The sequence below is a fragment of the Colias croceus genome, chromosome 12 (assembly GCF_905220415.1).
Source record: "Colias croceus chromosome 12, ilColCroc2.1".
NCBI lineage: Eukaryota > Metazoa > Arthropoda > Insecta > Lepidoptera > Pieridae > Colias > Colias croceus.
Window position 1 is genome coordinate 9,192,707 of NC_059548.1, and position 21,604 is coordinate 9,214,310.

Sequence of the window (21,604 nt, forward strand, 5' to 3'; positions counted from 1 at the left end):
TATAGGTATCCAAGTCTATGTATGTATAGGTATCCAAGATACAATGACGTATGTGTATAATCCAAAAGTATTCTTATTCAATAAAATAAAATAATAAATCGTAGATATTTAAATATTAACGTGGAATCGAATCTTGTATTTTTTTAAAGTGAAACTTTTATTAAATCGTCTCAAACTTTTTTGTCTGTGTAGCGCATGTCGCGTGACGCACGATCCGTACGATAATTATCGTACAAATACGATAATTTTTAGTTAAGTCTAGTGTGAAAAAAAGTTTCACTTTTACCGTGATTTCATAAAACCACACAACATTTTTATTGTTCATCAAATAAACAAAAATACAAAGCAACACTATATACTGACCTTAACAACACATCTTCTAACACATCAACATCCAAATTCTCTAACTTAAGGTACTGTTTCGTAGACTCTAAATATTCCATAGATAATTTCAAATGTAACTGTGTCACAAAGTTTTTTGTTTGAGCATCTACCACTATTGGTTGAAGGAACGCCATTGACAGTTCCTCTCTTGTCTTCAGTATCTCGTAACAGGCTGTTAACTGTCTGGAAATGAAATAATATTGGATTAATAACTAGAATAACAAAACATATAGACAACTAGATAGCTGCACCCCGCGGTTTACCCGCAGTACTCCGCTCCTGTTGGTCTACCTCGATAAATGGGCTGTCTAACACCGAAATATTTTTTCAAATAGAACCAGTAGTTCCTGAGATTAGCGCGTAATCAAACTCTTCGGCTTTATAATAATATTATAAGTACAGACGTACTAGCTTTTCGCCCGTGACTTCGCCCGCATAGTCATAGGAATTTGATACACCACCGTGGATATAAGTCTCTGACACTCTTTAGCCTTTAAATTTAAAACTGAAATATCATATCATTAAATCGATCCGTTGCAACATGAAGGAAAGACAAGTATAAAACAAGTTTTCGTATTTTTAGTGTTAAATACTCCCACTTTCTGTCGCAACTCGCAATGTCAGCTCATCTAAGACGACGACTAAATATACAAAACTACTAAACCTACTTTTACATTATTAAGTACCCATTTTTACGCATACTGAACTAAAAGATTGAATGACAAACTATTATGCAAGTGGACTATGAAAATTATGTCCTATTTCATACAAAGCTGACCATTACCATCACTATTGTAATCGAATTTCCGTCGAATGTTCCAGAAGATTCATTAGGATTTAGTTCGATAGTAAATCCCTTGTTAATTAACATGCCATACATTCTGGGTATTTAGTAACATTGTCTCGTGACCTTTGTAGAAACGGAACAGACATGTTTTGAAGATCTTAACTCTATACATCTTCTAATATATAAAAATCAATGCCACTTTTCGTTGTAATTCCATAACTCGAGAACGGCTGAACCGATTTCGATAATTCTTTTTTTATTATATTCCTTGAAGTACGAGGATGGTTCTTATGTAGAGAAAACGTTAATATGTACCACGGGCGAAGCCGGGGCGGACCGCTAGTATATTATATAATGCAAGTTAAACGTTGGAAACTTCGTCTTCCCGGAATACATGATGGTGTACGTAATCTATACTAATACATATTATAAAGCTGAAGAGTTTGTTTGTTTGAACGCGCTAATCTCGGGAACTACTGGTCCGATTTGAAAAATTATTTCGATGTTAGATAGCTAATTTATCGAGGAAGGCTATAGACTATCACGCTAAGACCAACAGGACCGGAGCCACGGGTGTGAAACAGCGCGGAGCAGCTAGTTTTAAAATAAAACCAACCTAAGATTTGCTGCTAATGAAGCCCTCAAGAATCATGTGGAGCAATTAATAATTTAAATCATCATCGTTTATAATGACCTAAACTAACAATACAAGAAATAATCAAATAAATCATTGAATAACTTCGTGATCCGTAAGGATCCGTCCTATTCGTACAATTTTATCGGAAATCAAATAATCTTTAGGAAAATAAGTTAAAACGTCTATCATATTATGCAATGCAGCTTAACAATTTGGTAGAAAGAACATTTTGGTACTATACCTACGTTTAAAATTTTCTATTGCAAAAATCTCTTTCTGAATTAAAAATAGAGGAATTTGTAATCAGAATAAAGAATCGCATTCAAAGCTCGTTTACAAACGCCACTGGAGTTTCAAACGTAAGCTCAATTATACTTTAGGTATTCAATTTAAAAAATTCTCATTTTTCTAATTTTAGGAAATAAAGTTATAATTTCTCAAAGTGAACTTATACATTGATTGGATAAAAACCCTCAATGGAATAGAACAATCATATTTTATACGTTGCATGGTTAAATTCATATTTAATGTATTGCAGAATGTTCAGCGTCATGATAAATGACATATTATGGTATTTTTCGCATAAAAGTAAGGATTTTTTAAATATAATTTACACCGCTATGTGTTGTGAAACGAAGGTAAGTTATATTACAAAGAGAAAGTCAAATTTCGACCACCGAGTGATCTTCTTGACTGACCGGTTGGCTTGGTTGGTAGTGGCCTTGCCTCCCAAGCCAGAGGTCGTGGGTTCGATTCCCAACCGGGGCAATAATTTGTGTGATGAACATAGATGTTTGCTCTGTGTCTGGGTGTTATTTATCTATATAAGTATTTATTTAAAATTATATATTATGTATGTTTATCAGCCATCTGGTTTCCATAACACAAGCGAAAGCTTAGTATGGGATCAGATCGTGCCGTGTGTGAAAATTGTCCTGAAATATTTATTAATTAATTTATTATTTATTCTTTAACTAGCTGTGCCCCTCGGTTTTTCCCGTATTGCTCTGCTCCTGCTGCTCTTAGCGTGATGGCATAATAAAAATTATAGCCTGCCTTTCTCGATAAATGTGCCATCTAACATAGAAATAATTTTTCAAATTGGACCAGAAGTTCCTGAGATTAGCGGGCTCAAACAAACTCTTCATCTTTATAATATTAAGTAAAGATGATATTCATCTTCATCTTTATATAATGCTTTAAATATTATAGCCCTTATCTTGACTACTGGTATTTAAATTCTAACAAGCATCCTTTTATATTCCCGTCAACACCACTATTTTATTACAAAGCTGGAGTACATTCTGAACTTTTTCGAGTATCTTTAAGAAAATAGTTCAGCACTTACACTTAACCTTAATAGAAATTTGTTCCAAAACACACGAGTTCGTCTCTAATCAAAAACTTTGGTAATTCCGTTACTATTTGTTTGATGAATGGCCCAAATCACTGGCCGTTCATCATTTTGTGACGCAATGCAAAATATACCCTTTGGAATTGGCAATAGAATTGATTGTTGAAGAGCTATTATTGTATTGTGTGAGGTGTCAATGTATGCCTATTTCGGATAAAACATACCTACTGTGGATTGTTCAGTGCTATAGAAGAGATTGGTGTTCCGATCAAAAGGAGATATAGGATAAAGGTAGAGTTGAAAAAGTAAGTACTTTATTAAGGTCTAGACCACCGTGAGCTTTCTCATAAAATATTCAAAATTTGAATGCATAACTGAAAAATTAAAAATAGTCATATAAAGTTAAAAATATTTTTTACACTTATTAACGATTTGCCAAAAATAGGTCACGTAAGTATCTTAGAGTCTTTATTTTTGAATCCAATTGTACCCTCATAGTTATTGTGATCATAAACTTAAGCTTCTTAGGTACTCATAACATACTGTCAAGTACATTCCACTAAAAGACCTTACCAATATTTCTGCTCCCTACGAATCACAATATGTTAACAAAATAAAGGTCAGATCGCTATCAAAATGTAAGCAATCTGCTGGAATTCGGGATAAGAACCCTGTTCGAGATTGTTTGGGAAACACAATAGCTCTGTTGAAATTGAAAAGAACTATTTTTAATGCAGTCCTTTTTACCCGCCTGCGAAAGGAGGGTTATGTTTTTCGAGTGCATGTGTGTCTTCTTTGGCACGCTCTACAACCCAAACCACTAACCGCAAATAATTCAACTCCTGCGTTAAATAATTATTTTTCAACAAATACTAAACAGCCTTCATATTATGGTCAGAATCTGGCAAAATTAAGGCATTAGCTTTTAAGCATGAAAAAAAACGTAAAAATCGGTTCACCTAGTCGAAAGTTTCGAGGTAATAAACCCAAAAAAGTACAGTCGAATTGAGGATCTCCTTTTATTGAAGTTAGTTGAAAGTGAAGTTCCGCACTTCTCATTTAAATAAAGTGTTTCTTTAACAACCGCGTTAACTATTTAAAATGAACCATCAGTACTTTATTCAAAGACTCAGTTCCCTCGTTAATTTCTTGTTCAATAGTTTTAAACCAAAGTTCTTGATACTTTGGATGAATTTCTTAAATATAAACTTTTCCCCGTAGTAACTATATTTAAAGTTGTTTTCCGTCTGTATCGAGTTAATTGAGAATTATGCTTAATTTAGTTTTTGTGCCTGTTATCTCTGACATGATATAAAAATAAAAAAAGATATGTGGTACTCGGGGACTGCCGCGGTAAAGCTATTGCATGCTATGCCTTCAAGCCACACCTCCGCCCGTCGGAGTGGCGTGGCGTGGCGTGAGGTTTTTTCGTTACGGAATTTCTCGATTCAGTCCCCGCGCTCAAGGCCCGCGATAGAAGCTATGCAATAGCTTAATAATTTATCGCGGTAAAAGTACACTGTCCGCGGAATTGTCGTACAGCTACAAATCCAGCGGATGGGCGTTCTTGTGAATGGTGGCCATTACACTCTCCAGTCACAAAAATCACGATTACAGATAGCTCCGTTTCGATGCAAAAGAAAGACAAACAAACAACATCACTATTGTTTTTCAAATTTGGTTAAACTTTACGTCCTTTACAGTTTTAAAAACTTACGTACATACATTTTAAGTGTACACTTTTCCTGTTAAAACCACTATCATAAACATCCTTTGACGTCAAACTTTGGAATGAAAACACGTAGTCAAAATGTGTACAACATGGCTACCTCAAAAGTGAAGTCAAGTGTAAACACATAAATTTGAGAAAACAGAAAATATCTCATAAAATATTCGGTAGCCGGAACAAAGGCAAGAATCCCCTGAATGTACACAACCGTATAAATTTTGGAAGCGACGAAATGTGCAATTCAGTTTAAAGTTTGCTTGCTATTTTGAACAATTAAAATAATGGCTTCTGAAATAGAGTCTGTTTTGTGCTGATTTTACTATTTACGCGTTAATTTAGTTGCTATTGGCATCTTAAACCTTGTTACATTTTAAAAACAAAACAAAATACTTCAGGAAAACAACACTAGTAAAATTTACTTGATCGTGATTTACCTATTGAAACTTTATTTTTTAAAGACGAAAAATATGTAATAACTAGCTATTCCCCGCGGTTTCACCAGCATTGCTCTGCTCCTGTTGGTCTTAGCGTGATGATATATAGCCTATCGCCTTCCTCGATAAATGGGCTATCTAACATCGAAATAATTTTTCAAATCGGACCAGTAGTTCTTGAGATTAGCGCGTTCAAACAAACAAACAATCAAACAAACTCTTCAGCTTTATTATATTAGTATAGATATAATAATATGTGTAAACAAGGTGTAAACAAAGACAACTTACAACTAGTAGTAGTTATAACCACAACATAACAAATTAATGCCTGAATTTCATAAACAATTGACTTTACCGTAAATATCTTTAGATTACTTACTATAAATAGCTTTTTGGTGAATGGACGTATACATAAAAGGGCTCATTCATGAACCACGTCACTCGTGTATCATGCGATAAAATGTTACATCCGTTTCATATATTTGTTTTATACATATATTATAGGTAAACAAACTGACTGACTGTCAGTCTGTTCGTTATAAACTAAAAATTTACTGCACCGATTTTCATTCTGTTTTCACAAATGAGTAGCGGGATTCTATAGAAAAGTTTTTTATCGTTTGAGTGAAAGCTAGTCTTTAAATTGAATGTACAATTCCTTATTTTTATAAATATAACAACACATTGAACGAAAATAAACACCATCAATAAGTCTAGTTTCAAAGCCATTATTGACGAGAAAGTAGAAACCAATTAGAGGGCATTAAGTTTTAAACGCGAGGCAATTTGTTGAAAAAATAACTTCTTATGTTTCACAGCGTCCGCGTCCTTTAGTAATGTGAGAGACGCGTTGTTAGCGCGCATCAGAGCGCTAACTATCGCCACGCTATGACGTCAAATTGTGTTGTACAGATACCGTCAAACAGAGGCATATCGCTTTGAGCCGTGCTGAGTTTACGGTCTTTCTGACAATGCTAAATGTTTGGTCACATAGGACGTTTACTTAGCGCGAGTTAGAGCGCTAACCTGAAGCCGCGCTATGACGCCGGTATGTACCACACTCCATTGGTTTTGCCAGATAAATAGCGTACTTAGCGAGCATCAGAGCCTTGGATCTCACAATTGTACATGAAGGCGTGGAGTCAGGTTAGCGTGCTACTTACACGTTCTATATGGCAATGCCTTCTATAGTATTATGTCACTTCGCATAGAGCAGCACAAGTTTAGAGCTCTCACGTACACTTAAAAATGCGTTCTCTCTGACATGGTCATTATCTTATAAAATCTCACGAGGCCGCAAAAGCAATGTTCCTTAAATAACAGCAATATTGTTAGATGTTTCTTTTGCGATTATTCTGAACGGTCGTAAATCTGAATTAAAAATTAAATCCTGTTCTCCTATTTTTATTTTTCATTTTGGTGGTGATGACTTTGATGTAAACCCATCTTTAACAGGAATAAGGTTTAAAGGATTCAATTCTCAATTGTGTTATATTATTTATATTTAGGCGCCGTGAATGAGAGCTATATTTTAAATTTAACGTGTGTATGTGTTATTTTCGCAAAGAGAAAGTTAAAGGGGATTGACTGAAGATAATACATATATACCAACATACATTTAAATATCATATTGCGCATTTTCGCTAGAAACATGAAATACAATTTACATTGCACACTAGAATATTAAAAAAAATGCATTTAATTAAACTCCACCTCCAAGTTATGCGTTCAACAATATTTTAGCCGCAATGTCATATCCAACACGAATTTCTACGTTAATTACTTGTTTCGTTATGTTATATTAAATTTTGTTGTTTTTGATGTCGATATTAAATGTGTTGTTGTGTAGTTACAGGCCGTTAATGAAAAGCTCGTAATTAAATTATGTTTAAAGATTGATAATTGTTACTATAAAATTATTCACTTTTCGGTGGTCATTATCGCCATTATATTATTATATTCAACAAATCCATACTAATATTATAAATGCGAAAGTAACTCTGTCTGTCAGTCTGTCTGTTACTCAATCACGCCTAAACTACTGAACCAATTTGCATGAAATTTGGTACGGAGATATTTTGATACCCGAGAAAGGACATAGGCTACATTTTATTGCGAAATATGTACCACGGGCGAAGCCGGGGCGAACCTCTAGTATATAATAAATTAATATAGCAGTCATTTATCACAAACATTTAAATCTTTTGATAAGAAGCAAACTTCATAGAGCAAACATATTTTGAAAATAACTTGAAGATTACAATTATAATGGTTAATACAAAAATTTATTTTTTGTTTTATTTATTTTACATTAAAATTATATATCTATATTTGGAAGTGAAACTTCTTTATGACCTTATTTTTCAAAAAAATAATTTACTATATGCAACTTGTGATGCAACTTTACAGAAATATGTCGAATCACGCGTGGTAGGGATAAGAAAAAGATGGCGCGTAGCGGAAAAATGTCACGCGTAACGAAAAAATGTTACACTTAATTTTTTTCCAACCCCGATAAAGAAGTTTCACTTCAATAATAAAAACTCTCTCACCTCCATATATTAGAAGAAGTAGCTTTAACACTCCCCATTATATGCAGCAGAAGAACTGAATTGATTTGATCGTACACTGACGCTTGGCTTAGTTGCTCCGGCTTTTCCGACTTCCTGAAACATAACATAAGTACCTATAGATAATATAAAACATTATCTACTATAAATTTCTCGAGTCGCGGTGTTTGTAGTTCCTCCGAAACGGCTTGACCGATTCAAATGAAATGTCTGAGAATCGGACATCTATTTTTCATACCCCTAAGTGATAAGAGGAAAAGAACAACGTTTGTCGAGACAGCTTGTACTAGTAAAACGTATTTTGTTTCGTATATTTATTAAACTATACTATACTATACTTCAAAATATTATCAAAGTAACGATACACTTTTTATTGAATTTATGTTAATTTAATCAGAAACCGTAGAGTTATTGCTAGCTCTAGTTTTAGAACTGTAATTGGCTATGTAAAACATACTATATAGACGTATTTATTTAGTGGTCGGAGATTGTCTATAAGTCCTCTTCACAATGGCCAGCGTTGGCCCAACAAATCTGTGCCTCCAGTGAATAAGGGAGTAAGACGAGTTATTCCCTTTGGTTTTTATTGCACCATTGGATTCAGCTCGTCAAAATACACAACATATCAAAAGGTCATATCTCTAGCTGCATCCTAACCCAGTTTTTCGAATGACCCAAACGGTATAAGTAGGGTGTGATAAACGGTATAAGTTACCTTATCCATCATTTTAGGCAATCGCAAAGGAACTATTCGTCTCGAGTCAAAATAACCCACGAACACAAAGACATATGTGTAGTTATACTTTTTGAATAAAGACTTAATTCATTTTGTTCCATCCGTGCCAACACTATTTTAGTATAAACGCATTTGTGTCATTTTTCTAACATGAGCATAAAGGAACAACTCTTAGTGTCATTGGTTCAAGTGACGACATGAGACAGTTTTGCATTAATGCCGTGTTACTATTGGTCCATTTGAATACTGCACGGAAACAACGGACACTATTCCTTTTTGCTTAATAATATTTTTCAATCTTTTTTTATTTATCAGTTAACTTGGGATACTAATAATATTTCTATGGAAATTAACTATTTTTTGCAATAGATATTAAAAATACAGTTTTAATTAACACATTAAGTGCTAATATTATACTCCTTGTTTATATATAAGTACACAGAACGATAATTGAGTCATCTAAAAAAAGCCAACAAAAATGTTAAACTTATATTTTCTTCTTATATTTGGGTAAGTTTTATAAAAAATAACTAGTTTTTAATCTTTTTTTTTAATCTAACTACAATAATACTATAATTATAGACGCATAGAAAAAAAAAATTATAACCAGTCTTGACAATTATGAATATTGTGTTCTCTCTCTAGCCACTGTAATTTGCCTTTTTATAGGAAAAAAATCCGCAATATCGAAACTATTTTGGTCCTGCATTATCGTAAACATATTATGGATACTCTGATACCATATATTTTGAAAAAATTTGGATATTGTCACGTAGAGTCTCTTCAAGTCGTATTTGCATCCAAGGCACCTTCAAATCTGTGCTTAATTTTTTCATAAAATCTCTGCGGCTCATTGTTTTTTCTTTATTTATCTATATTATTTTGATATTATAAGATATAGAAATTGTTAAAATTCCATATCATGCCGTAAAATATTGCCACTGACCACCTATAACTTTCCCTGTAAGGTAACTGAACATACCTACAAGAATATGGTTTTCGAGCTTCTCTTATCTCTTAATAGTGCTTGTATCCTCATTGTATAACCACCATGACATATTCGGTTTTTCTCCAGACAACATTTTCAGCCACCCAATCCTCTTGCTTGGAGTCCAAATCCAGCGGAGGACAATAATCGTCATTTACTAAAATTGAAGGTTTTTCGTCCTAGTGTTAAAGTTTTCTGGATCCTATTTTATACTCAATATATAGTATATAATACTATATCATGTAAAACGTGACTTGGAAAAAAAATATTCAAATAAATCAACACAAAATAATTTTTTTAAAAAATCGTAAAAGTTACGAAAAGCCCAATTATACGTCAAAATGACGTACAACATCCTCTTTACTACAAAATGGCGGAATTTACTTGGATGAGCCAACTATGTACTGCTAGGTCTCGACGGCTAATGAGTTGTTTCTGGATTTCGAAGCGATTCGATGGTAAATATAGAAAAGACAAAGTTATTTCGCCGCGGTGTACATTAAATTTACGTAGATTGGACTTCTAGGGCTAAATGCATAAACACCTAAATGTTGTTTTGTTTTTATTATATCTAATAACGATAAAAAATCCGTTGATTTTATTCGTTTTTCAAACTACGTGCGTGGTTGTTCCACTAAAAGGCCTCAATTGAGTCATAAAGTACACAAATTTCAAGCATAATAAGTCGCATCATTTCTATAAAACCAAAACTGGCAATAATATAAGTCATGTTATGCGACTATGAACATAGTGCATTAGGGCATAAGTCGTTATATTGCAAAGAACAAAAAAAAAATTATGTGAATACATTGAGTTATTCCATGAAGTACTCGTTCATAAGGCCACAACTACAAAAAAACACGAAAAAAGTATATTTATGGGGTTGTTACAATATCTGTTCATATGTAAAACTAAAGTCTAACATCATATCTTACCCATACAAGCTTAAAAATTTGAAGTTATAAAGATTTAGTGTTGATATATAGTTTTTTGTCTCTCCTGAAAAGTGCTGTTTTTGAGTTATTCCCTTATTCACTGGAGGCACAGAAATGATCGTCGATGTTAGCCGCCATCATGATTATGAATAAACATCTACAATGACGGCCAATCATAGACATTTAGGCGCTCTACACTATCGTCATTGCCTCTACTCTCCCAACGTTGCCCATTGTGAAGATGGCCCATAGGAGATTTTTAATATCAACTAACGAATTTCATACTTACACCATATCCAAAACATCTCGTCGAAAGTTACTGCATGTAATATAAAAATATTTCTATAAAAACAACGATTACAAACTACTGTATTCAACGAATTTTAATAAAACATTTATTTCCGTGATCGTTTATATGAAACAATGATATGAAATAAAACAATACAATATGCAATATCCATATTTAGTTACATTTCTAAAAAGCTTTTTTTTTACGATTTGTTTTTACATCGTTCGTTCCTTTCCGGAAAAATAAGTCTAAAAATATGCCTGTAATTCAAAAATTAACTAGGAAATAATAAATTAAAAAAGGGTGTGAAATGCAAGAATAAGCCCAAAATCAAAAAGTTGGTGATGTAAAAGAACTATTTTTACTAATCTGTGAAGTTACCTTTTTAACTGACTTCAAAAAAAAGGAGGAGGTTATCAATTCGGCCGGTATATATTTTTTTTTGTGTCTAAAATCTTAGTATATAAACATTCTACAAAAAGTACTTAATTTGATTATTTTACATTCTTAATTATTCTCACACCCTTGAACCTTACGCCAGGTAATTTAATAAACACACTTTGTCATGCGAAATTTATTTAGGCAAGTGAGATTTACATACTGAATTAAAAATAAATTAGACTTAATCTTATATTTTTTATTCACACCGATCAAAACTTTCTTTCATTTCATTTCAAAGAAAGAAAACAACTAATTAATTATTTTTTTAACTGAACATCCTCGAGGGAATAAAGTCCTCCATTTAACTTCCTAATTATTTTAAACTAGCTTTCCACCTGCGGCCTCGCCCGCGTTTTAAAAGAAAAAACCGCATAGTTCCCGTTCCCGTGGGATTTCCGGGATAAAACCTTGCCTATGTTGCTCAGTAAAAATGCAGCTTTCGAATGGTGAAAGAATTTTTGTAATCGGTCCAGTAGTTTATGCGTGAAAATCATACATACATACATAATTACAAACCTTTCCTCTTTATAATATTAGTATAGGAGTATAGATTAAGTATCTAATATCATACGTATCTATGGAGCTTTTTCATTAATATCTACTAAAAATAAACCGCAATCCACTAAATTACTACGCTCGGCACCTAAAGTATGCGAAAACTAAACTCATAGCCGTCAACAAAACAATACACAACGTAGACCCATCTCAAATAGTTTCGAATATAACAAAGTCCACATATTTCCTCAATAAGTCTGCCCTCACATTTCTACTTATCTGAAAGGCATTTGAAACTCATTCGCCTAACAACTCCGTTCTCATTTCTTTATAGTGAAAAATATATTCGCATGACAACACTTTTGTAGCGGAGTAATGAAATAAGTTTTCTGGTTTTATAACAGCTACGTTTTCTATTCTTGGTATTATAAAGTATAAAATGTGTGTTATTTAAAATAGGTATGTTAATGACATTGACAGTAATAATGACATTCTTAATTTCAATTAAAAATGTTGTTGTAGTTATTTTTGTTTAAAAACAATACAGTAGTCTGGAAGAGACCGCTGCCTAGCGCTAAGGCCGCCATTTGTACATACTTGCATCTGTTTGTCTTTTTCTGTGTTTTATGTAAATCTTGTGTGTGTGCAATAAAGAATTATCTATCTATCTACAGTAGCCGAATACATAAATTATTATGAATAAGTAAAAAATTAAAGAAACTTCGCCTTCTGTATCGTTCCGGCCGTTTATCCGATTATTTAAGCTATCATATTATAACAAAATAATTTCGAGGCAAGTCCCAAAAAACATATGTTGCTTGAGGGTTAATTGCACCTGTGCCCGACGGGGCTGCGAGATATTGAACAATAAAATATTTGATATGTATTATGTAGGTAATATTTGTGTTAAATATTATTCAAATATAAATGTTTAAAGAATAAAAAACAATCGATCTCGAGTCGGGATTCGAACCCGCGTCTTTCGCCATTGAACACTCGGCCACCCTTGATCCAAATGTTAAAAATTTGTATCAAATGTGTTGACACATTTGATACAAATGTGTGTTAAATACAACGGGAACCAATCCACTCTAACATATTAATAATATTAATCAATAATTTCTAACAGAAAATTAGTAGAGCTTGGTAATGTATTGTATTGAAACCCCGTTCGCATTAACTATTAATACAGATTTATACGACTCTCAATTACAATTTACTAAAATTGGCCTATTTATGATTTACCTGTAGTATCTATACATATAATAAAATCGTAGGAAAGTCAACTGTACCTACATTGAATATTTTTTTTAAATAATAGTTGTGGCAAACTACAAACTAACAAAAATAGTTTTGAATTTGTGTGGAAAATATTGTTTGTAGATTTTTTTCTGTTTGTCTGTATGTATGTCCGGGCTAATCTAAAAAAGTACTTAATGGATTTACTTCAAATTTGGTACATAGATATACCTAGATCTGAGGAAGGATATAGGATAGAGCAAAGCCGCAGCCGGAAAGCTAGTTGAAATATAAATCTATTGAAACGGAATTCTATGACTATGTTATTGTGCCATTTGTTCTTTGAGATTTATACTTATATTGTTACTAGTAGCTTTTTCCATTGTTGTATTATTTACGTAAAAATATTTCGTTATCTGTTTTATTGTTCAATACCTGAACGTTTTGGGATATTTAAAAAGTCGAAGTCCTTTGTAAGAAAAAACTCTCTTGATTATGGCAAATAGAAAGGAAAAAGGTAAGTATACAATACAAGAAAGTGTATCCTAGACTCGTAGATAATTTGAGAGGGTACCGAATCGGTGCTCTTGAGAACATAATGTAATAATGTCTTTAATTTTAGTGTTTATTTGAGTTAAAAAATAAACGAAGTCGAGGATAAAAGCACTGCTGGTCATAAATATGACAAACTTACTAGCTTACATTCCGCGGCTTCGCCCGCTTTGTCTAAAGCCTAATAAATTATATACTAAAACCTTCCTCTTGAAACACTCCATCTATTAAAAAAACCGCATCAAAATCCGTTGCGTAGTTTTAAAGATTTAAGCATACAAAAGGACATAGGGACAGAGAAAGCGACTTTGTTTTGTACTATGTAGATAATTAATCAAAGTATTTACTTTTATCATCATAATATCTTTTAGAGTACTATAGTAGAGCCATTTTAATAGGCAACATTTGACAGTTCAACAAAATTCAACAACGTAACCTAGTAACGACGACATAGAATAACATGATATTTCGTTTTGTTAGAACTGCACATTTGGTTAACTTTTTTCAATTATGATTACATATTTATAATAATAATGACTGATACAAGTAATTTTAAGATTTCATTTTACTGATAAACCATACTAAACTTAGTAAACAATTTCTGAATTGAAGAACTGACGTCGCTACAATTTTGTGTCAATAAACTTTTTTCTTTTTAAATACCAGAGACGTTACTCTAAAAATCGAAATCTGACATCTAGTATCGAATGCATTGATTACTTGTGAATAAAAATCATCATAAATTAATAAATTCGATTGACAAATGTTTCAAATCCGTATCGATTAATTCACTTTAATCGATGTTTTTAAGCAAGTTACCTCTCTTCGAAGATAAAATTGATAGACGTCAAATGTTGCCTATTAAATTGGCTCGACTATAAGTAACGCTATCAATCCAATGTATCCATCCATGTCCAAATCTTGTTGATTCCTAACAAATAATAATAATAAATTAATAACACAATCCTACAGAACGAATAAACAACAAAAGCTACTTTTGCGCACATTTATTTACTTCGTACAATAATCCGCCATTGTCCTATATTCGTATTCGTTCGTCGATTGTCTCTCCCATTGTATTCTACATTCATATGTCACCTTCGATCAGAGATTCTATTCATAACACAAGAAACACTATTACCATATAACAAGTTTCATCATCACTACTGGGAAGTTACCGAATATTAAAGTACTGAATAATATCTTTGGAACCAATAAATTTCTATGTTATCTATACTAATATTATAAAGAGGAAATTTTGTAATTATGTATGTAAATGTATGTATGGTTTACACGCATAAACTACTGGACCGATTTCAAAAATTCTTTCACCATTAGAAAGCTGCATCTTCACTGAGCAACATAGGCTATATTGCATTTTCAAAAAAAGTAGAGATCCTTACCAAAAATGCAATCATGTAACCCAAGGTGTAAAAAAATCCTTAATAAAAATTCTGTCATCGCATGCGCTGTGGAATCTATTCCTTGAAGTACGAGGATGGTTTTTATGAAGATAAACGTAAACATGTAGGTACCACGGGCGAAGCCGGGGCGGACCGCTAGTTTTGTGTACCTATAATTTTAGTAACTGTGTAGTCGAAAAATATCTTATTGCAAATTGAACTTCTGTATGTATCTACATATAGGTAATTACAAATTTGTGTGTGAAAGTGAATATATTATAATTATTCTTCGTACACTAGTATGAAATTACAGAAATATTTATTTGGTTCCTTACATATTTTACTTAAAGAATAAACAAAGTTAACATATTCATAAAAGTTTGTGTCTACCTAATTTCCTTATTTCACTTAACAAACACTGCATAATCTTATAGTACCAATCCGAAAAACGTCATCAAATGAAATTCAATTGCTTATTTTTCGAAGTAATTATATGAATATTGTATGAATTGCTTGTATTAATGTGATAAACATCTCGCTTATGATAATATACAAGATGACGAACATGGCGCAAAATAGCATAAATAATAACGATTATTATCTTACCATTTACGTATGGCATTACTCCAATTTCAGAGCACACCTTAGAAAAAATACACTCTCTATATAAACCCTCTAGAAACTCGAAAGTTCTAGAGAATAGAAAATTTTCACACAAAAAACACAAACAAATTTCTATTCCTGTATTGTATAGTCTGTGGTCTAGTTACGTTAATACCTACCTACTATGGGCCGATTTTTCAATTCTTGGTTAAAATTTATCCGTCCAATAAAGTAACACGAACATTTTAAAATGTCACTTGTAAACTGTCAAATAACTACGGACAAATATAATACATTTTTGAAATGGTAGTTTAATACGTTATTCGATGAATAAGTTTTAACCAACGATTGAAAAATCAGCCCTAAATCTATTACTGTAAATATATTAAGTAGGACACTAGTTGCTATCTTTTGAGGGTTGAATGAAACAACATACAGTTATTACAATTTAAAATATTATAAGCACAGGAAAGCTTTCCGCTCCGGAAACCATTTTGTATGAGGCTACTCGAGTCAGTAAAAACGTTTTTCAAACTGTTTAGTGAGATTTATACCACCTGCCAGGTGGTTAATATAAAAACAAACACTATTTTTTTTTAAAAAGAGCGTGTGTATCGAGCACACGTGTCAGAAGTGAAACTTCTAATTGGCAAGATTTAAAGATATCAAAATCGTCGCCCTCCATGACGCGACCTAGAAATATTACTATCAAAGAAGTTTCACTTCAAAAAGAAAATCCATAATAGTAGAGTCAAAATCGCGTGTACAAAAAAATCTCACTAATTAATTATCATTAAAGGAAAAAACCTGATAACAGAGTCACTCTTCGTCTTTCATTAATATTTAAATAAAAAAATAAATACTTACTATAGAATCAACTTCAATCGCTCCGGTATACTAAACTGTAACTCTTGTAATCTTGAGTCTGATATTGAGAAAACCCGCTCGAACGGTACCCTGTAATACCATTTGTTACCTTTGAAAATAATTCAAATAATTAGCTTTGAAGCCATGTTCAGCCATGTTAAAGTTTACAGAATTTCAAATGCAATTTTCTAACAATTAAAAAAACAGTTGAACCCGAATAAAGTATAAAACTTTTCTTAATCTAATTGAAAATAAATAGCTTAATTTTAAAAAAGATTCGCAAATTCATTTTTTCGAATTGTTTTTTATTTATTTATTCGTGCGAAATTGACCCTCAGCATGATCTCTTTTTCAAAATGACGGGACAAGCGCTGTCACCTTAAAAAAATTGAAGTCAATTTTAAAAAATTGCGTCCTGTGAGAAACGCATGCTAGGTCCCTTAAAATGATCATTTCAATGGTCTAATAGGTATATTTTTTACTAAAACTTCGTTCCCTCTAAAACTAACCCTTATCTATTTTATTCACGCTATCCACTCACCGCTCCGCGTTCGCTTCGCTCGCTACCTTCATGACGTATTTGTATACTGCAATACGTTCATCCTGTATTGATAACACGGCTTCACAACTCGACAGAATCGCAGCCACCTGCAAAAAGCTTTAGGAAAAGTATTCCCATTTTACGGAGATCCCGTAAGTTTTTTACGTTTTTGCAAGAGCCGTGTATCCGTGAAAATAACGTTACACATAACAAGTTTGGATTATTATCTCCAGTAAGTTACATGAAAAGTGCTACAGAAAATAAAAATTTGTATGGACCAAGAACTGTGCCCCTTTATTATACTTGTGGAATATGTATATCGATCCAAAATGAATCCGCTTTACTGCGGTTTTATAGTCGAATTCAATAGCATCTAGTTATAATATCATTCTTGGATCTGGCGAAGAAAATAAAGTATTTTTGAACCCAAGTCAACACTTATCGTGAAATTCTGTTTTTCAAATTGATTCAATTTGCAACAATAAATAATAGAGCCAAGCTTAAATTAATAAATAATTTATCTCCTCTCGATAATTTCATTATTTAGAGAGAACTAGCTTACAGTCCACGGCTTCGCCCGCTTTGTCTAAAACCTAATAAATTATATACTAAAACATCCTTCTTGAATCACTCTATCTATTAAAAAAATCATCAAATTCCGTTGCGTAGTTTTAAAGATTTAAGCATACAAAGGGACATAGGGACAGAGAAAGCGACTTTGTTTTATACTATGTCGCACAGCGAAAACAAGTTAAAATTATAAGAACAAAATGTTGTTACATAAAATTAAAAAAAATGAAATTTAACATATTTAGCCCTTTCCCATGAAAAAAGTCAGCGGAAGACCTTTCATTTACATAAATAAGTAGATTAGGTAAATCAGTAGTATTTTCCACACCAAGTGACATGTATATACAATTATATTCTTATGAAAACTTACCTTATGATCCAAGAAAAGTGAAGCGTCCACCGTGTGCGAAAGATGGGCCATAATTGTACAATTCTGTAGAACGAGCGCCGCGTGTGGCACGAAACAAAGGACCAGCATTTGCAGGAGAAATATCTTTCGACCGCGCCTGGTTAAGAAAATATAAAATAAATGAACTGAAAATATATTTGTCAGTTTATAAATGAAAATATTATGTATTGTAAACACAATTATTATAAGTTTTTAAAGTTACAAAAATGAAAAAAAGAACGTGAAAAAAAAACAATTTGACAGCAATGTCAATTTGAAATTGGAATTTCGAATGTCTTTTCAGCCAGGAGCTTGTTGTTTGATTTTGTTGTTTTTTTTTAACTTTTTAATTAATTATTATCCGATGTTTTCATAAAAGTGAAAACAAAATAGTAAATTATAAATAATTTTTATATTCTATATTTAAATGAACATGAATTTAATATTTTTGTGATATGAACATAAAATCAGCTATCAATGGATTGTCAAGTTAATTGATCATTTTTGATTAAATTAAAAGTGTTATTCTTAAACACTTAATATAAAAATATAAGCCATGGTGAAAAAGTAGAATTCTAAGTAAAAGGAACATTCTTATCCTACAGAATAAAGCCCTAAACACGACAACAATACTCAAGCACAAATATCAAACGAGTTTTGATTTCCTCTTAGTGAACAATAAAAGGTTTTAAAACCAAATTGAATTCACTGAAAACGGAGAGAAAACTGATAATTATATGTTTGCTTTAAAATAAAAATGGCTAAAGGATATTCTTTGTTCAATGTTTAGTCCAGCTTCTATTTTTCTTACATGTTGATTTTTATTTATTTACAATTAGTATGAAAAGTACCTCAACGTTTAACTAACTATTTAGTTATTTGCGGTTAAACTACTAATATAACTCTTTATTATATATTTTTTTTTCATTATATTTTTTTTTCTGAAAACATATTCCGATCCACGATTTTAAAAAATATTGTTTACACAAAATATAAAAACATCAGTTCCCTGCACTGCAACGATAAAAATAGCCCACAGGCCCATTTTCTGATAAATAAATAACCGATTGCGTGCACATTATTTCGTATAATGGCACATTGCCCGCCTGAGATAATGTCCACTCAGCCTTATCCTCTGCGACCAAATAAATAAAAGAGGTTGAAAACCTCTTTGTATTCCACACACGTTCCTATTTTAAATATTTGTATTTTTTATGATATTCTATAAGCTATGGTCAACAGCTTAATACATGTTATGTACTTTTTTATGTATGGTAAGTATAATCATTTATTACAAATTTGATAAATTTACCTACGTTTTTTTTTTAATATAAGTTCAAATTAAATTTTTAACATAATATAATTAAGACTTACAACTTTATAGTCTATTTAATTTAATATCACTGTCTTAGAAACAATTTAGACAAATACAAGTATACACAAGTAGTTACTATAATTATTATATTCTCTCACTCAAGTGGCAAATTTCCCTTTCCTTGAAATATTAAAATTAACATAACAAGTACAAAGTGTAAATGCTTTAATGCTTGCTGTTTCAATAAGATTAAACTCGCTCAAATCTCCAAGGTACATTTACATTCCGTCAGTTCTCTGGATACGTACGAGTAGGTACAAATAGATAATTCAATATTCACTCTTCTGGATTTCAGGTAGGATTTGCATTTGGAATAATTTAAATTCACTTTATAGTACGTATTTTCTAAAATTTGAGATTTTTTTTTTTTTTAGATAAACGTCAAAACGTTGAACATTTGCTGTCTGTGCTATTTTACCGGGAAAATATAAAAACAATAGAACAGTAGAACACTCAGATATATTTCATAAATTGCATGTATTATGTTTTTTTTCCTTCAAATATTACGTCCGGTATCGGAGCAAAAACAGCGCATTTCGTATTATTTTCGCTTACCGTAAATTAATAACTATCTATTAATTCTTAACCAAACTTGTTAACCTCAAAAAGTACTTTCTCGTTCGATTTTCCATTCAACAAGTTAGCTAATCTTCAACTATACTACAATTATTAAAAGGCGGAAACATTCCTTCTTCTTGCCAATACCTAATAAGCCAGTGCTAAGATTTTTGGGTCTTTCGCCAGCAGAGAGCTATCTATACATTTATATTTCCTGAGCGTCTACCATGAAGCTACGACAGTGGCTAGTTATATTTAAATAATAATAAATTATACTATTGAATTAATCTTCCATCTAAATATATAAAACTCAAAGGTGATTGACTGACTGACATAAATCACTATCTATCAACACACATGGTCGAAGGCATCCGCTAAGAAAGGATTTTGATAAATTCTACCCCCAAGGGGATAAAAATGGGATGAAAGTTTGTACCATGAAAATCTATCTTTTGCACGCGAAGCTGCGGACAACAGCTAGTTTTTATATATGATTGTAATACTCACTCGGTAGCTAAGTTAATGTGCATACAACCAACTTTGACGGGCACCAGTTGGGGACCGTTTCGATCTGAGGGCGTGGTACAGTGCGACGAATTATCTATCCGAAGCGTGTTTGATATCATTGTGCTGGAACAAAATTATACAATTATAACAATATAGTATGATATAAGCAAATAAGCAATAAGTTTTATGAAGCCACGGTAAAAGTGAAACTTTTTTTCACACTATAGACATTTAACTAAAAATTATCGTATTTGTACGATAATTATCGTACGTATCGTGCTCCACGCGACATGCGCTACACAGACCAAAAAGTTTGAGACGATGTAATAAAAGTTTCACTTTAATGATGTCGCTGTTGAAAACATATTCTTATGAATACAACAACGCTCAAATGTACTGTAGGTACGAATTACGCGTTAATACACAGCATATTATGTTAATTAATATTCGACAGCATTACAACAGCAATAATATTTTTTTAAGTATTTTTAAACAGATGTAAAAGATAACCCGCAATTCTTTTTGTATAGATATCTAAACATACATAATCAAATTATCTCTAAACCCAATTATAATATCTAATTATTCAATGTGTGATACATTAAATTGCTACATAGTATAAAAAAACAAAGTCGCTTTCCTCCGTCTGTATGCTTAAATTTTTATAACTACGCATGATTTTAATGCGGTTTTTTTTTTAATCTTTAAAAGAAACCGCATTTAAAATCATGCGTAGTTATAAAAATGATTCTGGAGGAAGGCTTTAACATGAAATTTATTAGGTTTTAGACAAAGCCGCGGGCGCACTGTGAGTGAACTGAACTGTAGTTGAAAAAAGACGTATGTATTTAGATTGTCACGTTACTACAAAGGTATGTACCTACATTTGTTATGTAGAGCACCTTATCTACGTAATAATTGCTAGTACTAAACGTCGTTTATATGGAAATTTTAAGAAACTCATGAGACAGGGAGTAACCGACTAATAAGAATAAGCGTAAATTCATGTCCCTTTGCTCTACCAGGAAATTTTTAACCAAAAATGCGTCATTAACTGGGTTCTTTTGAGAACATTTTAATGGTGTCATTTGTCGTTTAATCACGCAGACGTGATTTGCATCTAATTTTATTTGCAAATTCTACTATTAACGCACTCATAGGTTAATGTAGTAATCATTTACTTTGGTTTACTTAAAAAAATAACAATAATCAATACCTATAT

At 32.0% G+C, this 21,604-nt stretch overlaps 1 protein-coding gene across 1 annotated transcript in view; it reads right to left on the reverse strand.

The window, feature by feature from the left end:
• Positions 1 to 21,604, reverse strand: part of LOC123696304 — an 81,777-nt gene that overhangs the window by 10,158 nt on the left and 50,015 nt on the right. The window contains exons 2-8 of the mRNA XM_045642412.1: positions 20,383 to 20,505; positions 17,925 to 18,060; positions 16,985 to 17,091; positions 16,444 to 16,533; positions 10,844 to 10,873; positions 7,878 to 7,991; positions 364 to 567 (exon numbers count right to left, since the gene is read on the reverse strand). Of these exons, the coding sequence (XP_045498368.1) occupies positions 364 to 567; positions 7,878 to 7,991; positions 10,844 to 10,873; positions 16,444 to 16,533; positions 16,985 to 17,091; positions 17,925 to 18,060; positions 20,383 to 20,501 (800 nt within the window). The 5' untranslated portion in view covers positions 20,502 to 20,505. The remainder of the gene's footprint in view (positions 1 to 363; positions 568 to 7,877; positions 7,992 to 10,843; positions 10,874 to 16,443; positions 16,534 to 16,984; positions 17,092 to 17,924; positions 18,061 to 20,382; positions 20,506 to 21,604) is intronic.